The sequence below is a fragment of the Glycine soja genome, chromosome 1 (genome assembly GCF_004193775.1).
Source record: "Glycine soja cultivar W05 chromosome 1, ASM419377v2, whole genome shotgun sequence".
NCBI lineage: Eukaryota > Viridiplantae > Streptophyta > Magnoliopsida > Fabales > Fabaceae > Glycine > Glycine soja.
This window is the reverse complement of record NC_041002.1, coordinates 51,626,878-51,653,653: the sequence shown is the minus strand read 5'-3', so window position 1 is coordinate 51,653,653 and position 26,776 is coordinate 51,626,878. Positions and strand designations below refer to the sequence as shown.

Sequence of the window (26,776 nt, the reverse complement as noted above, 5' to 3'; positions counted from 1 at the left end):
ACAACGAAATCCAATAATATTTAATTAAAATTTTTACAACTTTAAAAAAGTCATCTAATATTTAAAATCATATAAATTTTGATGAATTATCATGTTAATTAAATTTTGATGATTTTTATGTGAGTTTTTTATTATTCCTATAAATACCAAATCCATCAAACCATGTCACAAGACTTTTCTTATTAGTCATCCAAATTTTTCTTTTTCCATTCTCTCTTCCTCGAAAGTGGTAACATTGATAGAGTAATCTCTTTCCACGCGTTTTTTCTGTTTTCAGGTCAAAAAATCTTTCTACTACTTTTTTTCTGGACTAGCTGTATAATTTGTTATTTTGTTCAATGGAAATAGGGTTTTTTCTTTCTTTTATACATATTCGTCCCATATTACCTTGTACACACGAGTAAATAAAATATAATAGCGGTTGGAATTTTGTTGGTTTTTACACGTAAATATATCTCCTCTCTCTTGCTTTTTCTCCATCTGTGATTTAATTTTCAATATATACTACTTGTGACTTTCTCTCTTATTTTTTGTTTTTTTTTAATTTAAAATATTATAAAATATAAATATTATATTTTATAATTTTATAATTGGTTTTAAAATTACTTATTTATTCAATTAAATTTTATAATTTTGTTTTTTATTTTTTTAAAGAAAATGATATTATTAAATATAATTATTTTTATTTTATTATTTAATTTACTTAACATATTTTTTAGGTGAATATTTTTATTTAAAATATGAATTTTTTAATATAATTATTTTTAATATAATTATATTACTAAATATAATTAGTTTGTTTATGTCATTAGATTTAATTAAAAATGAGAAGATTTTTTGTTTAACAACTTATTTATAGAAGAACATTATATTATATTATCAATAAAATACTTAAACAATTACACTTGGCTAAGGAAAAATTTAAGATGAAGATATGTTAGGATAATTGTTTCAGTTATGACTATGTTGCTGACAAATTCCACATTTTTTTATTTTTTCGTTCATTTTCTTCGTCCATCTAAGTAGGAATGCGAGTTGAAACTAGACGACCCTTTGACGTCCTCTGTTTCCTTGGATCATGACCCCACTGATCTCGTTCATATCCTTGCCACATTGATTCGGGTGACAGTAAAGAATAATTGCTAATTAAATATATTTAAAGATATTTTCAATATATTTTTATTATAAAAAATAATTCATATTTAACGGTTATCAGTCTCTTTTTGATATTTTAATCTTTTCTTTTCTTTTCACTCCCCATTACTCACCACTACGCCAAAAGACCTTATCGAAGTGTAAGAGAAGTCATATTAGCCTTTCCTTGTATACTTGAATGACCATTCCAAAAACACATAGTATCCAAAATAGTTATTTTGAAATATATATATATATATATATATATATATATATATATATATATATATATATATATATATACTTTTGAAAAAAGCTTATGCAAGATTCAAAAAGGAAGATACATAATTCAAATGCCCATTTTTTTTTCCTGAAACCATTAAGGTGATATTGAATCATTACATGATTGCCATCTGCTTTATGTACCTCAATTTTACTTGGTGCACCTCCAAAATTTCTATATTTTCGTCTTATCATGCCTCTTCCAAGAAAACCCTAGTTGTCTCTCCCCCAAACTTATATAGCCATTGTGCCCCAACACAACCACCAAACATCTCCAAGTCCAAACGAACCCAAAGCATATTCTAAAGCAACTACTCATTTTAGGTTGTGTGAGGTTCCCTTCCCTCTTGTCTACCTTAGTTATTTAGATCCTTTCCATGTTCCAGTACTCAATGTTCTATTGATTTGTTGACAATAAGTAAATAAATAAAACCTTTAATATCTTTCATTGGCCATTAACACTCTAAGCGAGCACACATAGATGCAAGAGTAAATGGAATAAATAATGGATTGAAATTTGCTAGATTTATACATGCCAATGATGAGAACTTTTTCAAATTTAATAATGGATCAAAAGCCTATAATATAATGATCAAGTACATAGTTTAATTAAATCTTTCGTTTCCTGAAACATTAAATTTAACTTGATCAACAACTTGTAAAAATGAACTAATTGAGCAGAACTTAAGCATGCAAGAATTTCATTACATAGGCTATTAATCTAATGATACTTAATTTAAATTGTAAAACTTTCAACCCAAAGTCACAGATACTTGTTCTTAACAAAACATAAATTCTTGATGTAAACTGTAAAACTATCTAGAGCCGAAAAGTTACGTATATGTCCAGAAACAAAAAGGCTCAACATCTTCAATTGCAAATATGCAATGTATTATTATCGGTGATCAACTACTACAAAAAAAAGTTTTCTACATCGCTCCATCAACATTGATTTATGGAAAACCGCCATCGTTGAAGTAAATGTGATGACTATGAAATGTGGGAATATTTTGGGGAGATTGCAAATGTGGCTCAGCTAATAGGCATAGATGCAATGAAGTTAATTGGGATGATTGTGAAAGTTGCAAATACAGCATGGATGCACAAGAAGCATTGCAGGCAATTTGCTTAACATCTGAAGTCGATTAAGTACCCCGAAACCCAGGAGCCTCTGGAGGAGCTAGAAGATGCCCTTAGAAGCTTTTACATATTGGTCAATAGTTGTCAGGATGAGAGCTATCTTTATTTGCTGGCCATAGGTTAGAACATTATTTATCAGTTCAGGAAGGCTTAGAGTGAAATTGACAGATACTTGCACCTTGTTCCTCTCATTCCGCTAGTTGACAATAATCCAGTCAAGGTATCTATTATTCGTTCGTTGTACTTAATTGTCTCACTCAATACTCATTAGTCATTGGAATTATTCTTTGAACATCTTAGCTGTCGTTGATCAATCATGCTAAGTTTATGTCTAGTTCAAATGTTTATTGTTTGCTTAATTTATCTTTGTTAGTTTGCCATTATTAGGGGAACTTTAAGTATTGCCTAAGGATATAATTCCACAGGTCTTCTGGCAAAAAGCAATGAAACATGATCTTAACTGTCGCCTAATTTACGACACTTCTTGAAGGTTATTGCCAACTTCTTTAAAACTTTATTGAGCAATCAATGTTTGTTTGAGTATATCCAACATTTTCTATATAGTTTGTTCTTTGATTGTTTCCAACAATCCCACATTCCCACTGGGGTACAGGTAGTACTGCATAGCAAATGTAAAATCCTGGCTTGTAAAATTTAGGCTCCTATGTCAGTGAGTTGCATGTGTTGAATTAGTACAGCAAGCCAACCACATAATGTGGCTTATTTGATGCAAAAAAATAACTCAGAAAAATGGGCAGTGTTCTTGATTATATGAAATATGCATTTGTAAGGATCCATTTAGAGTACTTGTCTCAATGGGATTTGAGTAACCACTCTTTTTGTAACTCAACTTATTGAGATTATGTTTGTTACCTCCATGTTCTATATCGATTTTATGCAAAACCATCGTTGAAAGTCAGTGTTTGCATCAGTTTTAAAACCATTGTCAAAGCCTGCAAATTTCAACACGATGGTTTTAAGATCGATTAAAAATCATCATTGAAGGCCTTTTAAAACTCCTCAATAAATACTTATGGGAGAAGAAAGCAAAAAATAAAATGAAATAAGTTTCTTTCAAGTTAAAATTAACATATGCTTACTTTAATTTGTATAAGCTTTCCCATTTAACTTCTCCTAAGCATGATTATAGCTTATACATAAGTTGATTTTAATTTATATAAAAAGTATAATTCATTTTATCTTTTCATTTTGTTCTCCTATAAGTGTTTATTGAAAAGTTTTTTGCAAACCAGACTTATAATATAAGAAGTTTAAGAACTTAAATTGCAATTGAATATGCATACTATAACATTTCACGAAATCAACATGTCAACATAGAGCCTAGAAGAAAAAGTACTTTAGGATATTATAACTAGTGAAACCTTGAAACCTTGTTTGTCCCTAAAAAAATGATGATAAAGAGATAAGAGCATTAATAATAGAGTTCTGGCTCTAGATTCGGCTACTCTATTCCTTGCAAATCCTTCTTGCAATTTGAGACACATTCCCCTAATCACCAATATTTCTTGTAGAAAAACAAATTTAGAAGTCCAAAAATCCCTCTAAAAGAAAATTATTTTTGCCTGGACAATAGACTATTTTGTATGTCATGTACTGTACTAGTTCATAATCTATTGGACACTTGATGGCTACTTTATTATGGAACACATAGTTTCGGTGATTATTGTTGGACTTAGGTGTGGATATCCTATTCTTCTGGAGTTTCTGCTAGTTACATTTAAAGGCTTTGGCAATAAGGAGGCAAGGAAAGCGACAACTGACAATGTGCAGTTTTTGCAACTCTTTGGTTCATTTGGCTAGAGCCGTATGTTTGCATCTCAAAAGGTAACTCGCTGCCTCTCAATATGTTATAACTTGCACAAGGAAGTTCTTCCATAAACTTTACAATGAGAGCGTTAGAATATGTCCAATTGTTCTTTTGCACTCTCTTATGTGATATGTAAATTACTACATTTTTAAGTTTGTAAATCTTTGATTCAAGGTATGATTATGTTACTGCACTGTGTCCTGGAGTGAGCAGCAACAATTTACCAAAGGGTCCTTTTAGAAGATTCTGCCTTCCTTTAATTTAGAGTTTATTTAAGTTTTGGCCTTGCCATTAGCTGTTGTATGCAATCTTTTTCCTTATGTATCAGCAAATGTGTCCATCCTGTCCATTTTATTGTTAAATTCTCTGTCCTTGTTTCTGCCCACTTCTCAATAACATGCTTATTGTTCTTATCATTCTATAGTGATTTTTTATTGGTTTGTACTAGTGCTATTGGATTATAATTTTTACTATCACTTGTGTATGTAATTTTAAGTATCTTCTATCATTGCCCGTGGAAGAGCGACTTAAGAAAATGCCTGAGATCAAGGATTGTAATATTGTGAGTCTGAGTTGATTTCTTTTGGTTGATGAGAAAGCGGCATTTAGCTAGATCCAACAACATGCTTCATCTTACTTCCTATGTTTGTTCATAGTTGACTGCATTCATTTTTTAAGCAGATATTCTCTATTCCCAATCAATACCGCTGGTTTATATCTATGTTAACTGTTAAGTTATTAGTGGACATATTTCTCGGCAAATAACTTGGGCATGTGCACCAAGTTGCTCATTCATAAGATGTCAAAAACTGAAGTTTCTGCTTTCTTATAAAAAGTGTTTGTATTTTACCAGGATGCTACCGGGTTTATAGGCAATATGTCATTGTTATCTAAATATTTTTAACATGTGTAGTACAATATATTTCAAAAGATGATAGGTTTCCTGTTAAATTAATTATTAAAGTGTTTGTAGTTTTGATGTCGTATGTGCGTGTATTAGAGTGTAACTCTCAAAGCATGGCAATAACAAGAAAAAATAGTGAGAGAAACAAATAAGAAAAGGAAATTGCATATATGGGTGGTGGTACACTCATCACAACTAATATCTTTAAAATTAGATTGGTTATTGGATTGATAGAGACATTGATTCACGGTTTATGATTTAACTGTGGTTGAACATGTGATAATTGAATAAATATACATTTTTGTAATTATTAAATTAAAATAAAATCATAAAAAATGTATATTACACTTTAATGCAAAAATTTGAATTAACATAAAAGGAAATTACACTCTGCTACAGCATACTCTGAGGAGGAACTTCTAGAATTCCTGCAGCAACATGCAATAATGGTGTGGGGGCTATGGACTGCAAAAAGTTCATTGCTATATCCTCATGATGGCGTGGAAACTTTGTCTAGAGATTATGCCTTACTATTGCTTAGCAAGAGTTTGCAAGTTCATTCTTCTGATGTCAATGTTCGTGAACTTGTCAGTGCCGAAAGCCATCTCAAGTTGTTCTCTAAAATTACTTCTGTGGCAGCTGAAAGCCAGTGGTGGTTTCCTTTAGAAACAAAATTATTCATGACAATTGGTTATTTGGATTAAATCTGATTTAGATTTGGATAGGTTGGGATGCCAAACCAACAATCTTTTCCACTAATGCCAGCCCTTGAAATTCGTCTCAGGTTATCAATCTTTTCCACTAAGGTCAGCCCTTGAAATTCATCTTAGGTTATATATGCAACTTTCTGATCACTTAGTTTATCACTTAGTCAGGCTGATGGGAATTGCATGAGGGGAAAATTCCTGCCAATTGACATTCCCTTATAGTGAATTTGGCCCAAAAGAAGTTCTATATTTTTATCTTCTTGTTTGGGTGACGGTTGTCTTATGCTGCTTCAATTTATCTTGAAGGATTGCGCGAAATGGTGGTTTCCAAAACTAAGCTTTCAAAGGGAGATTCTAAAATTGTCATGGATGCAGCTCATAGTCTTGATGGTCCACATAATGAGTTGATGGCTATCGTAAGTGAAAAGTGAAGTTGCATGTGATATGATATCCATTGTGATTATGTGTTGAAATCATCACAGATGATTCATTAAAGTTGTTTTTGTCTTCCCCGCCCCAACTCCAAAAGGAAAAGAGAACATTGTTTTCACTCCATGGGAGGTCAAAGAATTTTTTTTAAAAAAAAGTAGCATTCTACTTGTTATGTAATGCTCAAGACTGTATTATTAGTCTTTGCAAAGATGTTGCAATTGATATGCTTCGTGGAAGTGGACCCAATGCCAAGCTGAAGAAGGCGGAGATACTTGAAGCTGCAAAGAGACAACTCAGTAGGTAACTCACTAACAATACCAAGGTAATTTGATCTTTTTCATGAGGCGTCTATGATATACTATTTAAGTTTTATCTCAATTTTATCCGTGTTTTCCCTTATTAAGTCCCATGCACGGATCTGCTTAGCCTTTTGAGAAAAGTTCATAATGTTTCGACTAATTTCGCTCTACTTACTATGGTTGAAATTTTACATTGAATATGTAATTTCACTTTACCTGACAATTGACAAATTTTTAGATTAACTTATGACCTACTTACAACAGATTGAATACAATATGAAAGAACTGAAGATTTTCAGCACCACCCCCTATTCACAATGTTCAAAATGTCTGGGTAACAGTAAAAAAAACAATAAGATGTACTTTTACAGTGATATGTTATTGATTTCCAGGATGAAACTTACGTGTCATAGCAAGGTGCCTTTTACTATAAAGGAATTCTAAACGTTACTCAAGACTCTCTTGCTCACTGCCTCTCATAAACACGTTTTTGCACATCCATGATGATTGCTATTTGATTTTACAGATGTTTATTATCATATCTAGAGGCCCCAAAATCAGCTGGGTCCCCAACCATGACAAAAGGTAAAAGCAAAATTGGTAACTCGTGAACGATGACTATTCTGGTTTAACTTTCTGGTTCAATCTGGTTATGGATTTCCTATTGGGATTTCTTATATAGTTTCAGCATTGTAAAAGAACTTATCATTGCTACTAGAATGGGACTAAAAGGTGATCGTATCTTTCATCACTATGCCTTTGACAATTGAGCCTCTTTCAAGACACACCAAGCACTATAAACTAATTGCGCCTCTTCACTTTTTTCTTTGCTTCAAAAACTGCTATACTTCCATGCCGATTTCCTTCTACATTTAGCTAACTACACAAACTAGCATGTACCTTAGAAAAAAATAACGATGCTGAAAGTGGCGTCCACTCTTTTTTGTTGCCCTTGTTGGCTTATTGCAATATCTATGGAATAATTGAACTTGGAATAACGATACTTAAACAGGGTTTTATAGCTCTTGAGTTCATTATAAATTTTATACCAACCGGTAGAATAATTGAACTTGGAATAAGTAACAACTACAAGGTTTAAGGTTTATGCATGCCTGGGGGAGGGTGGTGAACTCAAGATTCTTAGGTACAAGACAAAATCGTTGTAAGTTTACATTAGAATCAAATAAAATTATTATAAACAACAACATTATCTGATTAAATATTTAATACAAATAGTTCTTTTTAAATATCTAATACAGTTACATATTTAAAATTTAAATTTAAAACTATCAATTAAATAAAACTACCGTACACTAGTTAATTCAAGTGGTGTCTTGTATGCTTCACGCATAATAACATGCAAAATACTAACATGCTTTACAGTACAGAGAGACCTACCAAGGGAAATAGGGTAGTACTTGTACATGATTGATTAAGTGTAAGTCTTTTTTAAATAAAAAAACAGATAGATTCCCAAGTTTTGAATGATGCCAAACCTTCTACGGATCATCCGTTGGAGTGCGACACCAGATCACCAGGTCAGACGAATGATTCTTTCCCAAGAAAGGGTTCGTCAATAATTTCAACGGTTGCATACGGTCTAGAATTAAAAAATAAATCATTCTCACAAAACAAATCACATGAAGAACGAAGAACAAATTAAATCCAGAATCAACAAACACAATCAAAACTCAAAAATAAATAATCAATGATACACTGAATGAAAATCAAAACTCATAATCAATTTAATCCCAGCCAAACAACCAAACCTAGAATCTTTCTTTATTGCAATGAACTCGGTTCTAAAAAATTTACACACCAAACTGGATTAATAATTAATGAAAGATCTAAGTAGACTATTCCATGCTTTCTTCTTAAACGAGGAATATATGAGCATGAATACCAAGCAAGCCAACCGTTTCAATTTTCAATTGATAGCAAGCAAGCCAAGAAAAACAAAAAAAATATTTAGCTAAAAATTGCTAAATATTTACCCAACAGGTTTGAAAAAAGACTACCTTGTCTTAGAATTAACCAAATTGTTTTTATAAAACCGATTCAAAATTTTTGCCTGAATCAATGTTTTTCTTTAGAAAGAACAGTTCAAAAACCAGTTTGCTTTTGAACTAATTTTAAAAACTAGTCTGGCTCTGAACTGGTTTTAAAAAAACCAATCTAGTTTTTAAAAAACAATCTCGTTCAACACCGGTTATTAAAAACAGTGTGGTTACAATCGATTTTAAAAAAGTCCAGTTTTGAACCATTTTTAGTTTTTAGAAAACTAGTCCAGTTTTTTCTTAAAAAACAGTGTGGTTTTCATTAGACTATTCCATGCTTTCTTCTTAAACGAGGAATATATGAGCATGAATACCAAGCAAGCCAACCATTTTCAATTGATAGCAAGCAAGCCAAGAAAAACAAAAAAAATATTTAGCTAAAAATTGCTAAGACATTTGCTGTCTGGCAATATATTTTAAATCATTGACGGAACATTTCAAAACTTAAAAATAAATTTGGTAGGTGTGTCGAAAAAAAAAATGAACTAGATCGTAACCAAACAAAAATTCAATCAAGTTTTACCCAACAGGTTTGAAAAAGATTACAATGTTTTTCATTAGAAAGAACAGTTCAAAAACCAGTTTGGTTTTGAACTAATTTTAAAAATTAGTCCGGTGATAATTGCTAAATAATTATATTTTGATAATAGAAAATAAGATAAAATTGTCTTTAAAAATAATTATTTAGTAATTATTTGCACTTAAATATTAAAGAATTGATATTTTGTTGAATTTTGGTTGCAGATATAAAAACTGGAGGTGTAACAAGCAAAAAAACCAAAAAAATTGAAGAAAACAAGAAGATTTGAAGTAGGCCCCAGCCCAATACGTGCACTTAGATAGAACGCGCTAAGCCTGCAACACACGCGTTAAGCCCGCAATCCAACAGAAGCACACCCTAAGCTTGCAACACGCGCTAAGCGCGATCTACACACACGCTGAGCGAGAGGGTGTCATTTACTTCCTTTCTTTCACCCCTTCTCATTGTAAAATCATCCTCAATGGCTATGACTGGTTAAACCCTTAATTAAGACCTGACAGGTCTAGAAGCCAATGCGATGTATGATGTACTCTTCACTATTTATCAATGCAATACCAGGTTTTTTTTTCTATTTTCTTTTCTGTTTTTATCTTGCATACTCTTTTTTATTTTGTTAGGGATTAGATGTTCGGAAGAAGGTAACTTCTTTTAAAAGAAGATATGCATGTATTAGTTTTAGGGATTAGACGCTCGCGAGAGGATAACTTCTAATAAGACAAGAAGAAAAAATATCATGATAAAATCGTTATTAAGCATAAAATCATTATGTCCATGCATTAAAGCAAACATTTATAAATTTTACCTATTGAGTCTTTGCAAGACATTTGGAAAATAGATAGGTAAAATAGGTTTGTCAGTCTGAGGCATTATAGACAAGTAAATAAATAGATATGGGTAGGATAGGATTACCTAAATTGATAAAAAAAATCATAAACTCATACATCCTAAGGCAAGTCAGTTTCCAATATTATATTAGTTTAAATTTATCTTTTTTTATCTAAATCTTTTATCCTTTTCCTTATCTTCTAATTTTATCTTTAATTCTTTTATCTTTTTCTTTATCTTTTAATTTTATCTTTAAATTTTTTATTTTTTCTTTATCTTATCTATTATCTTTCTTTATCTTTTATTTTAAAATTCTTATCTCTTGCTTGAAAAATTGGATTTGCATGTACAAACAAAGTTCATGTGGATTCGACACTCGAACTTCCGAGTACTTTACTACAATCTCTCGGACTTCCGAGTAAGAGGTTTTAAAAAAACCAATCCAATTTTTAAAAAACAATCTCGTTCAACACCGATTTTTAAAAACAGTGTGGTTTACAATCGATTTTAAAAAAGTCCAGTTTTGAACCAGTTTTAGTTTTTAAAAAACTAGTCCAGTTTTTAAAAAGTCCTATTTTGAAACCAGTTTTAAAATAACCAATCTGATTAAGGACCAGTTTTAAAAAACTGTCCGGTTCAGAATCGTGAAACCAATTAAAAAAATGAGTCTGGTTTCGAATCGACTTTCAAATGCAGTCTGGTTCTGAATCGGTTCCACAAACCAGTCCGGTTCAGATAATTTTTAAACAGTCCACTTATGAACAGGTTTTGAGAAATAGTTCGGTTAGAATCGGTTTTCTGAAAAAGCAGTGCGGTCCAGAAAACCGGTTTTACAAAAGCAGTTCGGCCCAGAAACCGGTCTAAAGTAGTTCGGTTCAGAACTGGTTTTGAAAAAAGAGTTTAGTTCAAAACTGATTTTAAAAACTAATCCGGTTTTGAACCGGATCCACAAAGCAGTCCAATTTAGAACCGGATCCACAAAGCAGTCCGGTTTAGAATCGTATCAACAAAGCAATTCGATTAAGAACCAGTTCCACAAAGCAGTGCGGTTTAGAACCGTATCCACAAAGCAGTTTGGTTCAGAACCGGTTCCACAAACAAGTTCGGTTTAGAAACGGTTTGGTTTTGAATCCGGTTCCAAAGATCAGATCAGTTCAGTTCAGAATCGGTTTTCAAATTAATGCAGTTTGGTTTTGAATCCGATTCTTGAAAATAGTTCAGTTTAGAATCGATTTTAGACAGTCAGATTGTGAACCGGTTTTTGAGAAACAGTGCGGTTAGAACCGGTTTTAGAAAAAACAGTTCAATCCAAAACCGGTTTTAAAAACAGTCCGGTTTCAAACCGGTTTAAGAATGGGTATGCTTACGAACCGGTTTAAGAATGGGTCCAAAGTAGTTCGGTTCAGTACTGGTTTTGAAAAAAGAGTTTAGCTCAGAATGGGTTTTAAAAACTAGTCTGATTTTGAAACGGTTCCATAAAGTAGTTCGGTTCAGAACCGGTTTTCAAATGCAATTTGGTTTTGAATCCGGTTCCTGAAAACAGATCAGCTTAAAATCGGTTTTAAACAGTCAGATTGTGAACTGGTTTTTGAGAAATAGTGCGATTAGAACCGATTTTAGAAAAAGAAGTTTAATCTAGAAGGTTTTAAAAACCAGTCCGGTTCAAACCGGTTTTGAAAACAGTCGGATTTCAAATCAATTTTAGAAAAAGTTCAATCCAGAAACCAGTTTTAAAAACCAGTCCGGTTCAAACCGATTTTGAAAACAGTCCGATTTCAAATTTAAGAATGGGTCTGCTTACGAACCGGTCCAAAACACAATACAGTCAAGATCCGGTTTGAAAAAGTTTGGTTCTGAACTGGTTTAAAAACCTGTACGGTTCGAAACCGGTTTAAAAACCAGTCTGGTTCAAAACCAGTTTAAAAACCAGAAAGGTTAGGATTCGGTTTAAAAAGTATCGATTTTTAAAAACCAGTCCGGTTCAGAGTCGATTTTAAAGCAGTTCAACTAGTTTGATATAAAACAACCGATTAAAACGGTTAGGAACCCTAGGTTTTTTGCTAAACCGGTTTTTGTATACCCCTGAAATTTGGCGTACGTTACATCTCTGTATATCTGATGGACACATAATTCATCTAAAATATAACTCTTATCTGTATTTTTTTTTAATTATACAATAAAAAAGAATAGTATAATATCTGATAATTCCTTATTATGGCTAGGGTTACTTACTCGAATATCTTTGGAGAGAGGTGCAGGTCCAATCCGAAATTTGAATCTTTGCAATTCCATTGGCGACCTTGTCGGGGCCTTTGAAAGACGCAGCAGCCATAACGGCGACAGAGACAACCTTCTTCTGTGCGGCCTTCTTCTTGCTGGCGTCAGACACCATCTTCGATCTCCAATGGTAGATAAAAAAAGAAAGAGAAGAAAGAAAAAAATTCTGGAAAATGATCCTAGGGTTTCGCGCTGCACGAACCCAAGCGCGTGTGTAGGGTTCAAGGTTTGTGTTTTGAAGGAGGGTTGTTCGATGTGGAGAGTGTGTGAGTGTCCCAGTTTGGGATATTTATAGAGAGAGGGTGCGGGCTTCTTCCACTTTGGTTGCGTGTTGGAGTTGGACTGAGAAAAGTAGGATCATTTGTGTTGGCACAGTGGTGTTGTGCGTCTCTTTGATTCTATGCAGCGTGATAAATACTAGTAAGCTGCTCCTTCTGCGCTCGCTAGCTTCCTGGTCTGTTCTTTGTTTTTATCTCATTTATGGACTAAGCCCAAATCTTTCTACATTGCTCCCGTGTGCCCCTTTTTGCACTAGAAATATATTTTTTAAATGAATTTTTGGAATGTATCATAGAAAATTTGTGATACATGTGTTAAGGAAATTAACTTTTGTAATGTAGTTAATTTTATATAAAAAATAACTATATTACAAAAATTAGTTTCATAACATTTACAAAAATAATTTTATTACAGAAGCTAGTTTTTATAATATATTAAAAATAATTACATCATAGAGACTAAATTTTGTAATATAGTTCTTCTTTATATATTACATTTTGTGAAGGAAAAAAAATTAAAAAAAGACAATTGTGCTAGTGAAATAGAAGGTTGCGAAGGAAAGAAAAGGGGATGAAAGAGGAAATATTTGCATGCTAGCTGGCATATATCTGTTATATCTTAGCCTTTTTGTATACTCAGCTAGTGCTCTCAAATCAACATCTTTTGAGACAGGTGACTTCCTCATGCAGGCCTTGAAGATTTGATAACGGGACTCCTGATTGCTGGGATGACTCAAAGTTTATGTAACTAAGCAGGCAAAATATCACAAACATAGAAGCTAAAGGTGCATTATCATGCTTTAGGTGCAAAGCCTTTCTTCAGAGTTTGAATGGTGGCAAGTGGCAACATCAGTCTTGAAATTATGTCAGAAAATTGATAACACAAACTCTAAAACTCTTTTGAAATTGATAACACCAGAATGTTATTTATTGTATTTCAAGTGATAACAATTACAACAACAATTAGATCAAGCATTTTGCATCTTCTGCCCTTCTGTAGAACTACTTGTTATTGAACAGCAAAACACTAGCAGGGGTAATTGGAAGTCTGCGTAACAAAGCAAACAAAGTGATACAATATGGAACCTAAAGGCGGCATTGCCCAACCACCATCGCCATTGCACTTTCATAGTTCTTCCACTTTGATATAATGATTTGTATTTAATATTCTTATTTCTCACAAAAGTGTGGTAGCAAATAATTCTAGTACAAGCAAATATAAGGAGATGATGATTGGAGTAAAAATGTTTCTTTGTATTGATTTGGTCAATCTAACTTACATTCAGTCATCAAATCAACAAGTGTTTTACAGTCTAAAAATTCACTGTGACAACTCAACCTCAAGATTATCCTAAGGAAACCTACTATCACACCCTAAGAACAAACCTTTCTTAGAACTATAAAGGAAACCTACACTAGATTTCACACACTACAAAACAAAATCTGAATAATTTTCAATAGTGGAGATAACACAAATCGAAGCTCTACTAACTCACAATCTTCACAAGGCCTTGGCTCAAGAGAAAACCCTAACTGCCAATTTCAATGCTATTCTCTTAATCTTTTCAATGAAAAGCGTAAAGCAAAAGGAAGGAAGAGTATGTAAAGTATGAGATTATATTTTAGGTTCTTTGGTAGAAGAAAAATGAAAAAAAAAGGTAAAAAATCTGTTTCCTTTGATTGCACAGAAAGTGGGAAAAAATGTACATAAAATATATAAATACCCTAAAAAAATAAGATGTAATACAAACAAAGATATTTTTATCTTTGAATAAAAAATAATCCCTTTGTTTCCTCTTCCATCCAAAATTAGATAGGAACATGAAATTGAAGTGGGATCCATGCTACTGCCCTTCCTTCCTCTACCTAGTTGCACCAAACAAGGAGGAATTAAAAATTTAAGTCTTTCTGTCTCTTCATAATTTATCCTAGTTATTTTCCATCAAAATAAACGAATCATAAGTGTCACTTAGGAGATTTGAATTTATGTTCTTGCTCTAATTCCACTTAATAATAATTTTCCAAATAATAAATGTTCTTCTACTTAATTTTCTCAAATTTTAAATATTACTTTTTAATTTATATTTTGTATTTTTTAAAATTTGAAAATATTTATGCAATACGCAAAGTACTTAATTTTTCCTTGTATTCTTTATTTCATTTGATTATTTTCACATTTCTCAACACATTAGATAAAAACAACAAGCTTGTGTTTTTTATTATTATATGTTTTTTTTAATCTAAATCAATTTACTCTGTTTCAATCACTTTACTAATTAGTCGAGTTAAGATCGTATTCGGTAGGAGAAAAAAAGTAGATAAAAATGCTGTTATTTTTAGTCAATTGCACTAGTGGTCAGATACTCTTTTTGAGAAGTGACAATTATTTTAGTTCCGTAATTCCTTTTATATAAACAAGTACGACAAGATATGATTCCTACGTGTTTGAGTTGATTTTTTTTATAAGCCTCGTGTTTGAGTTGATGTTACGTGATATTATGTTCATTTTATGGCTTATATGCATGGAAAGGTTAGAGATACATTCCCCACATTAATAAAATAGCAATAATAATAACTTTACTTCTCTACCATAGATTTCTATATATGATGACTTTCAAATCAATGGTAAAAAACACGTACTAGCTCTTTTCTCCCTGAACAAAGTTATGGGATGGCATGCAATGTCATTATGTTATTCCGATCCAAAAATATTTTTTCAATCTCTTGAAATCTATATATCTTAGAGAGAAAGGGAAATATGATAAAGAAAAAAACAAAAAATGATCACTTATAAATATAATAAGTGGGAAAATGGGGAAAAAAAAATAAAAGAAATAAGATAGATATAAAAACCAGAGTATGATAAAATAAGACAGGATTGAATGTTATTTGAGGCAATGAGACGGACTAGTCAAAATGTGAGATATAAACCGATTTTCTGTTTTTTTTTTAAGGTATTTGAATATAATCACTAGAAATTCATATTTCCTGTCTGGATTAATTATGCTTAACTATCCTGTATTGACAGTATAGTACTCTGGTCAGATTTTGGAATCTTGGCTACAAGCATATATAATATATATACTAGTTAATTAGGTAGGTTGTTTTGAGACCACTTTATCTGAAAAAAAAAAAAAACTGAACCTTGTAGTTGTCTTTATTGGAAGAATTTTATTGAAATGTTTTATAGGGTAACATATTAGAATTAACTTTTATGTTTGAAAAACTATAACTAAAATGCTGTTACCTTAAAAACTACTTTTATCTAAAATATAAACAAAAATGTGAAATATTATAATATTTCAGTATTTTTTTATATTCATTTTTTAATCACATTTACAATTTAATTTCAGTATTTTTTTTACCAAAAAAATTATTAATATTTTTAGACAATATTATAATATTTTTTAGTAATAACTCAGTATTAATTTTAAAATTATATTTGTTGCACTTTGAGTCATAAGAATAATTATTTGAAAAAATGTGAAATGTAATGATATTTATAGAAAGGAGTGAGTAAATTAAATAAGCCCTTTATTGTAAAACTTGAATTTATTATTTTAGTTCTGCTATTTTAAGATCTACAAACACAAAGTTTGATTGTTTACATAGTCAATATAGAATTATCTTTTTCTTTTCTATCAAAAACTTTAACCAATATTAATAATAACAGTTCATCAAAATAAAGATAGTTAGATTCTGGTTTAGTATGCGAACCGGACCATCCTAGTCTTTGTATTGCCATATTTATGTGTATATTTAATAGGTTCACTCACGCATCACAATTTTATGGGCAGATTTCTGGACCAACTCACTTTTTTTTTTTAAAAAAAAAACAAAACTTGATTTATGGTTTGACCTACTAAATAGTTTATGTGCTAACCTAAAATGATTTTTAATTTCAAAATTTAGTATTTTTATTTTTATGTGACAAGTGGGTTGATATGTGTAAATATTGTAGACCAGTTTATTTAATTGCAGATTCCGCAAATTAATCCACACAGATTCATGGTTAAATAACAAACCAAAGTTCAGTTCAAGTCTACTCTTGAGAGTTACGCAATCCAATATCTGCGAGATTGGCGTCTGTATCCACCTCTAATAACAATAGCAATACAAAATATTAGAGAAGATTACAAAATTTTCCTTTACTGTGATTCCAGCTGTGTTTTTATTTACTTTTTTTTTTTCATTGGTAACAATCAATATTAAATCTAAAAATATTATGTATCTACTCCAACACCAACCACTAACTAAGTCGACCCTAATACTTCATAGACATATCTAATATAATCATAAACAAAGCAGCAAATACGTATATCTAAAAATACCATGAAAATATTTTTTCTCAAAGTGAGGAATGAACTTTAAAGTAAAAAAAAAAATACAAACTTAAAATTAATGATTAAAAAATTAAATAAAATAAACTTTATAAATCTATAATTTCTTTGATTTTCCAACTAATATATAGTTGACTAAGTCATGCATTTTTACTTCTAAAGTACCGATGCTCGTATATATTTTGCTAAAATAATCTATTAGAGTCAATGGTATTTTTTTTATCTGACATAAGCTCATTGGATCTTCTATTGAGTATAATTAATTATATTAATTTTAATCATTTAACATGTTAAAGCCAACTTTATAAACCATACAGAAAAAAAAAATAATCATGGCAAGTATGATAGATTAACTGAAGCTATTTCAAGTGTTAACAGTTTTAAAATAGAAAAACTCAACAATTATTGTTTGGAAGCGGGACGTTGATTTTCTAATTTGTAAATAGTTCATGCATATAAGTAATGTCCATATAAAGTTGTTCTTTAGTTCAAACTATTAATTATTTCATCCTTATTTTTCATTCAAATAATGAATTGTCTTGGTTTGAGTTAACCGTAATATACAATAGACAGTTGTTCATAGACTAAGGATATATTTAGAGTATAGTTGGTAAATGATGATTTGATTTAACGGACAAACATTTCTTTTTCTATTTCTTCTCAAACTATGGTTTGAAACTTAAAATCATTTTAACCATGATTTTGTGAATGAAACTCAAATTATGGGTCTCTAAATCAAGACTTTTAGTGTACTAAACTACAATGCACATGCAGTAATATGAAATAAAGCATGGTTTACACGAGAGAAAAGTCAAATAATACATTGAGTTGCCCGGTTTGGCCGTCTCTCTCTCTCTCTCTCTCTCTCTCTTTTTTTTTTTTTTTTGTATAGTGGCCAACGCGACTATGTACTAGAAAGTAAACAAAACAGCACAAGCACAAAATGATGCCTTAAAGAGAAATGTGAAAGAAGATGCTAACAAAGGTAGCAAATAAGCATCAATTAATTGCATCGTGAAAGAAGCAAGGTGGTAAGTAAGTAAAGCATGTCATTGGTCCAAGGAAAGAGTGGGTTGCAGATAATGCAGCAGCAGGCGCACAAAGTCACCAACAGAACACAACACAAAGAGCCTCGAGGAGAGAGAGAATCTGACACACGATAACAAGACAAGTGTAGTGGCCCAGCAAGCCTTCACTCCCTTTAATTTCCTCACACCCTTAAAAAAGAAAGGTGGCCTTTACTCTCAATATTATCTCTCATTATTAATATTATCTTAAATTCTAGTACTCATTATATTGTATTTTAAATAAAACAACCTTCCTACCTTAATTTAATCACTATCATTTGCATGTCTTAGTCTATAAACTTATATATGTCTTACTCTATAAACTTATATATAAGGCTAACTGTAGGATATTATCTCTCTCCTTACTTAGCCTCTCCCTTTGATTTGTACAAATATGCTGGTTTGGGACACACATTCATTTGGAGTAAGGTTGGAGAGAGTGAGTGAGAAGGGCAATAATTAAAAACCTGTTCTGCAAGACAAATTCTTGCAGTACAACTGTACTACTAGTCACCACTCCTGAGTGCAAAACAACCTCTTCCCCTGTTCCTTTCCTACTTGGTTTTTATGGGTCTGGATGCCTGGTAGGAAACAACACCCTTCTAGGCCCTCTTAACACCAACTTTTCTCATAATCCAACATCACATTTCTTTCTTAATCAATCTTAACTCTTAACATTTTACTCTCTCTTTGTGTCTCCCAAGGTGTTGTGTTTTGTTGCTGCTGAGGTGAGTCTTATATTTTAGTATTTTATTTGTGTGTCTCCTAGGGACCCTGCTTGTTGTATGAATTTCTACCAAATTTTTTATCCTTTTCTCTTTGTTTTTTCCCCTGTGAAAAAAATAATAATTAGACAATTCCTTTTCCATCGCTATAGTGGTGCTATATATACAGTTAAATCACTCATTCACTTCTGAGAATAGGATTGATTAGTGAAAATTGGTTGGTGGGATTAACACCCAGAACGTCAATATCAGAACAAGGAAAGAATAATTGTGGGCGTGCTAGTAATTATATGTCTTTGGTTGAGTCTTGGATTAGATGGGATAAATATGAATTAGGGTTGAGGAGGCTACAGGAAGATCCACAAGCATAATTAAAGCAGAAAATCACGAAGATGATGATGGTTTAAAACAGATTTATTACAGCGAGTCAGAATTAGAGAGAGCATAGAGGGTTGAGATCAAAACTAGCTTGCTAGATCTTGGCCACACCACAGAAAGCAAACCTTGATGGCAATGAGAGGGCAACAAGATAAGGAAATAGAGATACCAACCACAACCACAACCACTTTAGGTTACAACCTTCTTCCCAACCGAGATTCTTCTTCTTCCTCTTCCAAGCTCTCTTCTCCAACTGTTGGTGAAAGAAGTAGCAGTGATCATGATCATCAAACTCACACATTGATCTTCAACGAAACACCTCACCATAATCTCTATCCACCACCTCCTTCTCTTGCACCGCCTCAACCTCAAAGACCCACATTAGATCCAGATCTAAGCACCCCAATTGCTCCCACATCGAACCCCCCAAGAACCTCGACCCCATCGATCAGGTACCGAGAATGTCTTCGGAACCACGCGGCGAGCATGGGGAGCCACGTGGTGGACGGCTGCGGGGAGTTCATGGCAAGTGGAGAAGAAGGCACGCCGGAATCACTAAGATGCGCGGCGTGCGAGTGCCACCGCAGCTTCCACAGAAAAGAAGTTGAAGGAGAATTACAACCGCAATCGCTACCACAACAACATGTTCCAAATTACCACAGCTACTACACCAACAAGCACAACGGTCACTTTCACTACCCTACACCCTCTTCTTCATCCCTTCATCATAGATTGGTTGCCACTACTACCGCCACACCGAGCTTGGTCCCCCCAGTGATGATGGCCTTCGGAGGCCCAGCTGAGTCATCTAGTGAAGATCTCATCAACAACACTGGAGCCCAGTTATCAGTGCAGCAGCAGGCACCACTAACACACTCTTCCAACAAGAAGAGGTTCAGGACTAAGTTCTCTCAGCACCAGAAGGATAGGATGATGGAGTTTGCTGACAAGATTGATTGGAAGATCCAGAAACACAATGAGCAGGAGGTACAGCACTTTTGTTCTCAAGTGGGTGTCAAGAGACAGGTTTTTAAGGTTTGGATGCACAATAACAAGCAAACTAGTAGTAGTAAGAAGCAGCAAATGTAAGCCTTGTCTTCCTTGTTTGGAAAGAAATAAAAACAAAAAGAGACCCCAGATTATTTTTTTTAAGTGAATAATAATTGTAGATTTAGATGTGCATATATGTTATTCAAGCAGAGGAAGCCAGCTAGATAAATTAATTGACAGCAGGTATAACTTCCCATCATTTTAATTATATATCTCATATGCACGTATGCTCCTTCGTATGAACATATAGGCATCAAAGAAAACTTGCACTGATTTTTTTGGTGCATAAAAATATGTACGGGTTAATTAATTCTCAGTTTCTCACCTCTTTCTTTCTTTTGGCTAGCAATTTTCACCCTGGGGCGAAAAAAATAGGAGAGAGAGGGACGAGAACGACTTTTGGTCGTTCTGATGAACTAAGATAATGGTGTACGTTGTTTGTGATGAGGAAGTACACACACTTAGGCTAGCTGTAACAATATTTCATGCATAATACTTTGGCGAACTTTTCTATTTTAATCATGGAAGTGTTGGTTCGTGAACCTGTTCACTTCTTTGCTAATCAATGTACAAGGCTTTGGAGAAAATAGGATCGCACACTCATGAGTCATATATATATGACCCAATTAACCACAATTTTGTCCTCTCATAGTCATTGAATACATATGTCACCGGCCGACACATGAATTAGGAGACAATACCCGTTCTTTTCTCAACTTGCCTTTTTGATAATATGTATAATTGTATCCTATATTGTCTCTACGCGAATGAACCAGAAGATGTAGCCAAATGATGACAAATTAAATAAGGAGACGCGGGTTTTGGAGTATACAAATTTCACCCTTCAGGTGTTCTTTTTTTCTCCTTTTCCCCCCTCTCTCTCTTTCGTACATGTCAATGATATTATTAGGTAGCCACATGGTGAAAGTAAAGTTCTTTCGTACAAAAAAAAAAAGGAAAAACCTCTATATGAAATGTGGTGAGAGTCTCTAAACAATTATTGAGTGAAACTCGGGATCGAGCAGTAAGCTGAATATTCCAGTTTTTAAACCTTAAGAATTTATTATGTACTACGATGAAATCTGCATATATAAAATCCTAGTTTATGGCAAACCATTCTATCTATATGCATTAGTTTTAGTTGGACATTAACGTCCGGAATATGAAGAATATGAAAAGTCTTCTTTTCTTCCTCTTCGTTTACGATTTCAAAGAGCTGATTACCTTCCAAAGTAAGTTGGTGAAGATTTACAACATAATCACCACTAATTTTCCATGAAATGCAATCATTGGATAGGTGTAATATAAAGCATGCGCCCTAGTTTGAGCCATCTTAGAGTACATAGAATTTATTTATGTGTAACATCTTTGCTGCTAGTCTCAGAAACATTGTATAAAAAGTATATTGTTTTTCTTGCTTAAGATGGCATTTAAATTTAATTCAACTAGTTCCACCTTTCCTAAGTTTACTTACTGGTGACACATCGAGGGGAACAATCTTTAGATTTTTTTTGTTGGTGAACAAAATGCAGATAAATTTTTAATTAGAATACATTAAAAAAACGTTGTTATTCAATTCTAGATTGTCATAGAATTAAAAAAAATATTTTTTATCATAATTACATTAAGTTCATATTTAACGTAATTTATAATTACTTAAAAGGCAACTTTTTTCTGTTGATAATACATCAAAATCAAAATTAAACTCAAAGATTAAAATAAGCAAAATATTTGGCACTCCACTTCTTGTTAATTATACTTGCTCTCACGTCTGCGCAACTTAATTTCATGGTTTATCCATGGTTCCAGTTTCTTTTATGCATACTCAAAAGTCAAAGATAACATAGATTGTTCATTGATCAAACTGAAATTTCTATATGCTAAACGGAATAATAAACAAAAGAGAAACTCATTTACAAAACGAATTGCTACCATTATTCACCGTAGCGGGATTTAATGTTGCCAAATATTATGCCTCTACAGGGAAACAAAAGCAAGTCGAAGACGATGATAACATGCATTTTAAAGAATAAAAAGAGTAACTGTATGAGGTTAAGGGTTAAAAATAGTTAAGGAAAAGGCACTAAGCGTAATATAACCATGGTGATTTTATAAGAAGCGATAATATATTGAAAAACTACATTCAAACATGAAAGCTGTTGTCATGCATCTGATATAAGTATCTAGTCTTTCATAAGATTCAGTCAAAGTGCTCAAATTTTCGTGTACCTCCAGAGTCCACACCTCTCTATATGAGCCGCAAATATAAGCGACTAGCTAGCACATCTATAAACAATAATACATTACGCGTGTTCATACACAAGAGATTAGCTTTGCCATACATATGGCTCACACTTAGTTAATTAATCCAACGGCGTAGACTAAATTAATTTGCCACATGATTCGGTGCTTACAGTAAGATTGCAAAAGAATTTCTTATATGATAATTAATATACTATATATGCTTCGTACCGGTTGATCTCTTCCCATTTAGTAGGGCAATTTCCAACTTGTAGCAATGTGTGTTCCGGCAAAAGTTGCTATATATCTTAAATTATAAAGTTTTTTCTGTGTTTAGTATTAATGAGTAAATGACCAATGAACCGGCAATTTGGAGTTATGGACCACCATAAAGAAGACCACTATTAAACCATGCACCTTTTAGATGTTGATATATGCTCTTCTTGTAACAAAAATAACAAGTTAGTAAAAGGGGCCCAACAATTTTTATCAATCGTGAGATGATCCACTAACTGCAAAATACTAATTACAGATACATGTAGCCTACTGTAAGCTGCAAATTGTCCCTACAACATTATGGGGCAGCACCTTGTATATGAATCTACCTGGCATCGTGATAGATCATAGAAGAACCTAACTGTGGGCCCTTTCAGGCTTTCTCCTATCATTATGGAGGATAGATTTGTGTTCCCTTTTTCATAATGTCTAACAAGCATTTTTGCATCAATATTAATTAAAGAAAGGCATACAAAAACATGTAACCGAACACTTTAAAAGAAAGCACAATATGTACGATAACTTGTGGAAACTAGAGCTAAAAACTAATATTGGTTCTCATAGTTAAGTGGTAAACTAGCCATGCGCTTATAGGTTTGGGGTGTTCCTCATCTTAGCTCGTAAATCACCCGTGGCATCTGAAGCTTTCGTACTTAGCCTTGGCCTCTTTGGTCATTGTATTCTTTGGTGACACATATGCTTCACCCACTTCACGTTTAGCCTGGTCAAAAGTTTCGGCTACTTTGTCCCTTCCATGTTCCATTTTCACGCCCATGTTATCTTTAGCATCATCAACGGCCTTATCTTCTCCACAACCCATTGCTCCTTTCACTTTATGCCTTGCTTCGCCATACACATCACTTGCTTTGTCCTTGCCATCATAGAATTTCTCTGATGCTGTATCTGAAGCCATGCTTATTTTTTGCTTACCCTGGTCATAGGCATTGCTGCTCTATCTCTTCCATATTCCATGTTATCTTTGGCATTGTGAGCCATACTTGAAACCTTATCTGAAGCCGTGTTCATTTTTTGCTTAGCATCCTCGTAGGTATCTCCCATTGTGTCTTTTGCATTGTTAATGCTATGTGTTGGCATTTTGATGACCTTAGCCCCTGAAACTGCTTCTTTAGCATCCGTAGCCTTTTGAGAAGCGTAGTCCGAGGCTCCTAGACAAATAAATCAAAGATATTACGTTTCTTGAATTTGTTGCAAAAGTTTAATCGAGAGATAAAGAGTGGTAATTAAGAATGAACAAATATATGTTACCTGATGCTGCAGATTTCATTGTCTCTGTGGCCCTTGAGGCAGCATCTTCAGCTTGATATTTCATGTTTTGAGTCGCTTGTTTTTCATAATCCTCTTCGGCCCCCAAACTTCTGCCACACTAATTGCAAATGAACAAAATGACAACATCTAAGATTTGACCATACATGCACAAGAACAAGCAATATTTTAATTATTAGCTTTCTTCTTAGGAGAGAATCGAAGACGATCTTTTCCTCCCTTCCTTTCTTCTCCTTTTATCATCAATCCAACCTTATAACTACTACAAGGATCTTATGTGACAAAGCAAAATACTGGTCAAGCTTGATAAAGTAGAATTTTGTGGAAAGTTGGAAACATTTGCTCAAATTTTCCACATCAATCCTATCATCCACATGTATATGACATCGCTCACATGACACACTTAATAGTCTTAAAAAGAATGGTCAATTAACAAATTAATATGATTATTGTATTCTTATAGCATTTTTTTTCACATGTATCCTCCAGATATAATCCTATTCAAAGACATGTTTACCAGCGAGAATTCAAATCATGGTTCGCTACATTGCGGGGATTCTAACTCCTAGCTTCCACTAGACCCCTATGAGTTATATGCATGCTTATAGTCTTATATATAACGTCTTAAAAAGAATATGCTCGCTTATAAATATGATATTAGGATGAGATTATGCAGCGTGACTTTATATGTAACATAAACCGGTGGCTTTTTTATAAGTGTTATAAAACGGAACAAGCATGCATGCTGGAGTTGCCTACGTCACCAAAAATTATTAAACATTAGATGGTGAAAAAGGAAAGAGTAAATTAAACATACCTCCGGAGGTTTTAAAAAATTAATGTCTTCTTTTTATTTTTAAAATCTATACAAATTCTTTTTAAATTTTAAGTTTCGTATAAGTATAAGCATTTGATAGTAATAAACTATCTTCAAAATTATTTTTGGTTGACAATTTTGATTAAAAAATTATTACTATCAAATGTTATATGTTGATAATTTTGATAAAAAAAAATTAAAAAATTTGATACTTTCTACAAGAAAGTACCTATTGAGTACAATGTACCTACGTAGGTTCGGTAGCTTCGAACAAAAAACAAAATATTTAAATTGTATGTTGATAATTTTAATTAAAAAACTAAAAAATAATTTTAAAAAACTCGATACTTTCTATAAGAACGTACCTACAAGGTACAACAATATACCTACGTAGGTTCGGTAGCTTCGAGCAAAAAGCAAAATATTTAAATTCTGCGTTTGCGTTTATTTATTGCGACGAATTTTAAATATTTTCATATTCATAAATATGAAAATGTAAAATATATTTTAATATTTTTTAATCAAAATTGTAATGCTTTTAAATATTTAAATGATACGTAGGAGATTTGTGTTTATTTATTGTGACGCGAAAATTTTCATATTCTCATATTTATGAATATGAAAACGAAAAATATATTGTAGTCTTCTTTATTCAAAATTGTAATGCTGTTAAATGTTTAAATGATATGCAGGAGATTTGTGTTTATTTATTGTGACGCGAAAATTTTCATATTCTCATATTTATGAATATGATAAATATGAAAATGAAAAATATATTGTAGTCTTCTTTAATCAAAATTGTAATGCTGTTAAATGTTTAAATGACATGCAGGAGATATGTGTTTATTTATCGTGAGGTGAAAATTTTCATATTTTCATATTTATGAATATGAAAATGAAAAATATATTGTAGTCTTCTTTAATCAAAATTGTAATCTATTAAATGTTTAAACGATATTTAAGAGATTTGTTTGGATTTTAAAAATAGAAAAAAAAAACATATATAATTTCTTTAAATCTGAAGGAAACTAAAACATGTGTAAGTTTTACAAAATAAGAAAAAACTTGTAATTTTCTTATAAATCAGAGAGGTGCATGTGTAATTTATGTGTAATTTACTCAAGGAAACTATGTGAGGTTGGATAAGAGTGAGAAAAGAGAAGATTACTTGGAGAGCTTGTCTTGAGCCCAATCAGCCGAAGAGCGGTCTCTTCCTCGGCATCATGCACGGCTTCTGCGGCAAAATGCTTGGCCTCCTCTGCTTTGGCTTTGGCATCTTCAACTACATCATCACCCCAAGGCCTGCATGTCACCACACACACTGCGAGAAACATCACCACCAACAACACAAACTTTATTCTTCTCATTTTCCTCTCTCTCTCTCTCTATCTTTAATTTTCTCAACGAAAACGATTTTCTTTTTGACCGTGTAGATATGAGAATGGAAGATCGGATTAGTGGGTGTTAATATATGCAGTGCAGCATGAAGTCCACGTGGTGTTTGAGAGAAACGTGGCGAAATTTAGAAGGCTGTGAGGGAGAAGACAAGCTAGCTTTTGGACACGTGTTGGGGTGCACCCGCATGACCCGCGGAACTTCTATACCAATGGAATTTCTCTTTCTTTTTTTTTCTTTCTAAAAGGACCTGTTGTGTGAACTAATTAGTGAAGGGACAGCGGAAAGGAAAATTGGCATGTACAATATACTTGTGTAGATTGAATTCTACTATTCTTGACATATGTTTAGCTAATTCTTACATACATAAACATGGAACAATATTATCAATATTATAGGTCTCATGGAGAAACAAATCGAGTTCAATTCATGTAATAAAAACCTTATAGGAGACAAGTTAAACCCGTTACACTTTCAACCCAAAAGTAAGTGAACCACG

General features: G+C 32.6%; 2 protein-coding genes and 1 pseudogene across 2 annotated transcripts; 1 reads left to right on the top strand and 2 right to left on the bottom strand.

Annotated features, from left to right (window-relative positions):
* Nucleotides 1-8,063: 8,063 nt before the first annotated feature.
* Nucleotides 8,064-12,890, bottom strand: LOC114405717 (ABC transporter F family member 1-like). Its single transcript, XM_028368188.1, has 2 exons — nucleotides 12,382-12,890; nucleotides 8,064-8,326 (listed from the first exon to the last, which is right to left on the bottom strand). The coding sequence occupies exons 1-2, from the start codon at nucleotides 12,539-12,541 to the stop codon at nucleotides 8,226-8,228; spliced, it is 261 nt and encodes an 86-aa protein (XP_028223989.1). The 5' UTR covers nucleotides 12,542-12,890; the 3' UTR covers nucleotides 8,064-8,225.
* A 5,470-nt stretch (nucleotides 12,891-18,360) lies between these two features.
* Nucleotides 18,361-20,456, top strand: LOC114420551 (zinc-finger homeodomain protein 6-like). Its single transcript, XM_028386418.1, has one exon. The coding sequence runs from the start codon at nucleotides 19,344-19,346 to the stop codon at nucleotides 20,301-20,303; it is 960 nt and encodes a 319-aa protein (XP_028242219.1). The 5' UTR covers nucleotides 18,361-19,343; the 3' UTR covers nucleotides 20,304-20,456.
* A 2,532-nt stretch (nucleotides 20,457-22,988) lies between these two features.
* On the bottom strand, nucleotides 22,989-26,325 carry LOC114420542 (annotated as a pseudogene).
* Between the last annotated feature and the right edge of the window lie 451 nt (nucleotides 26,326-26,776).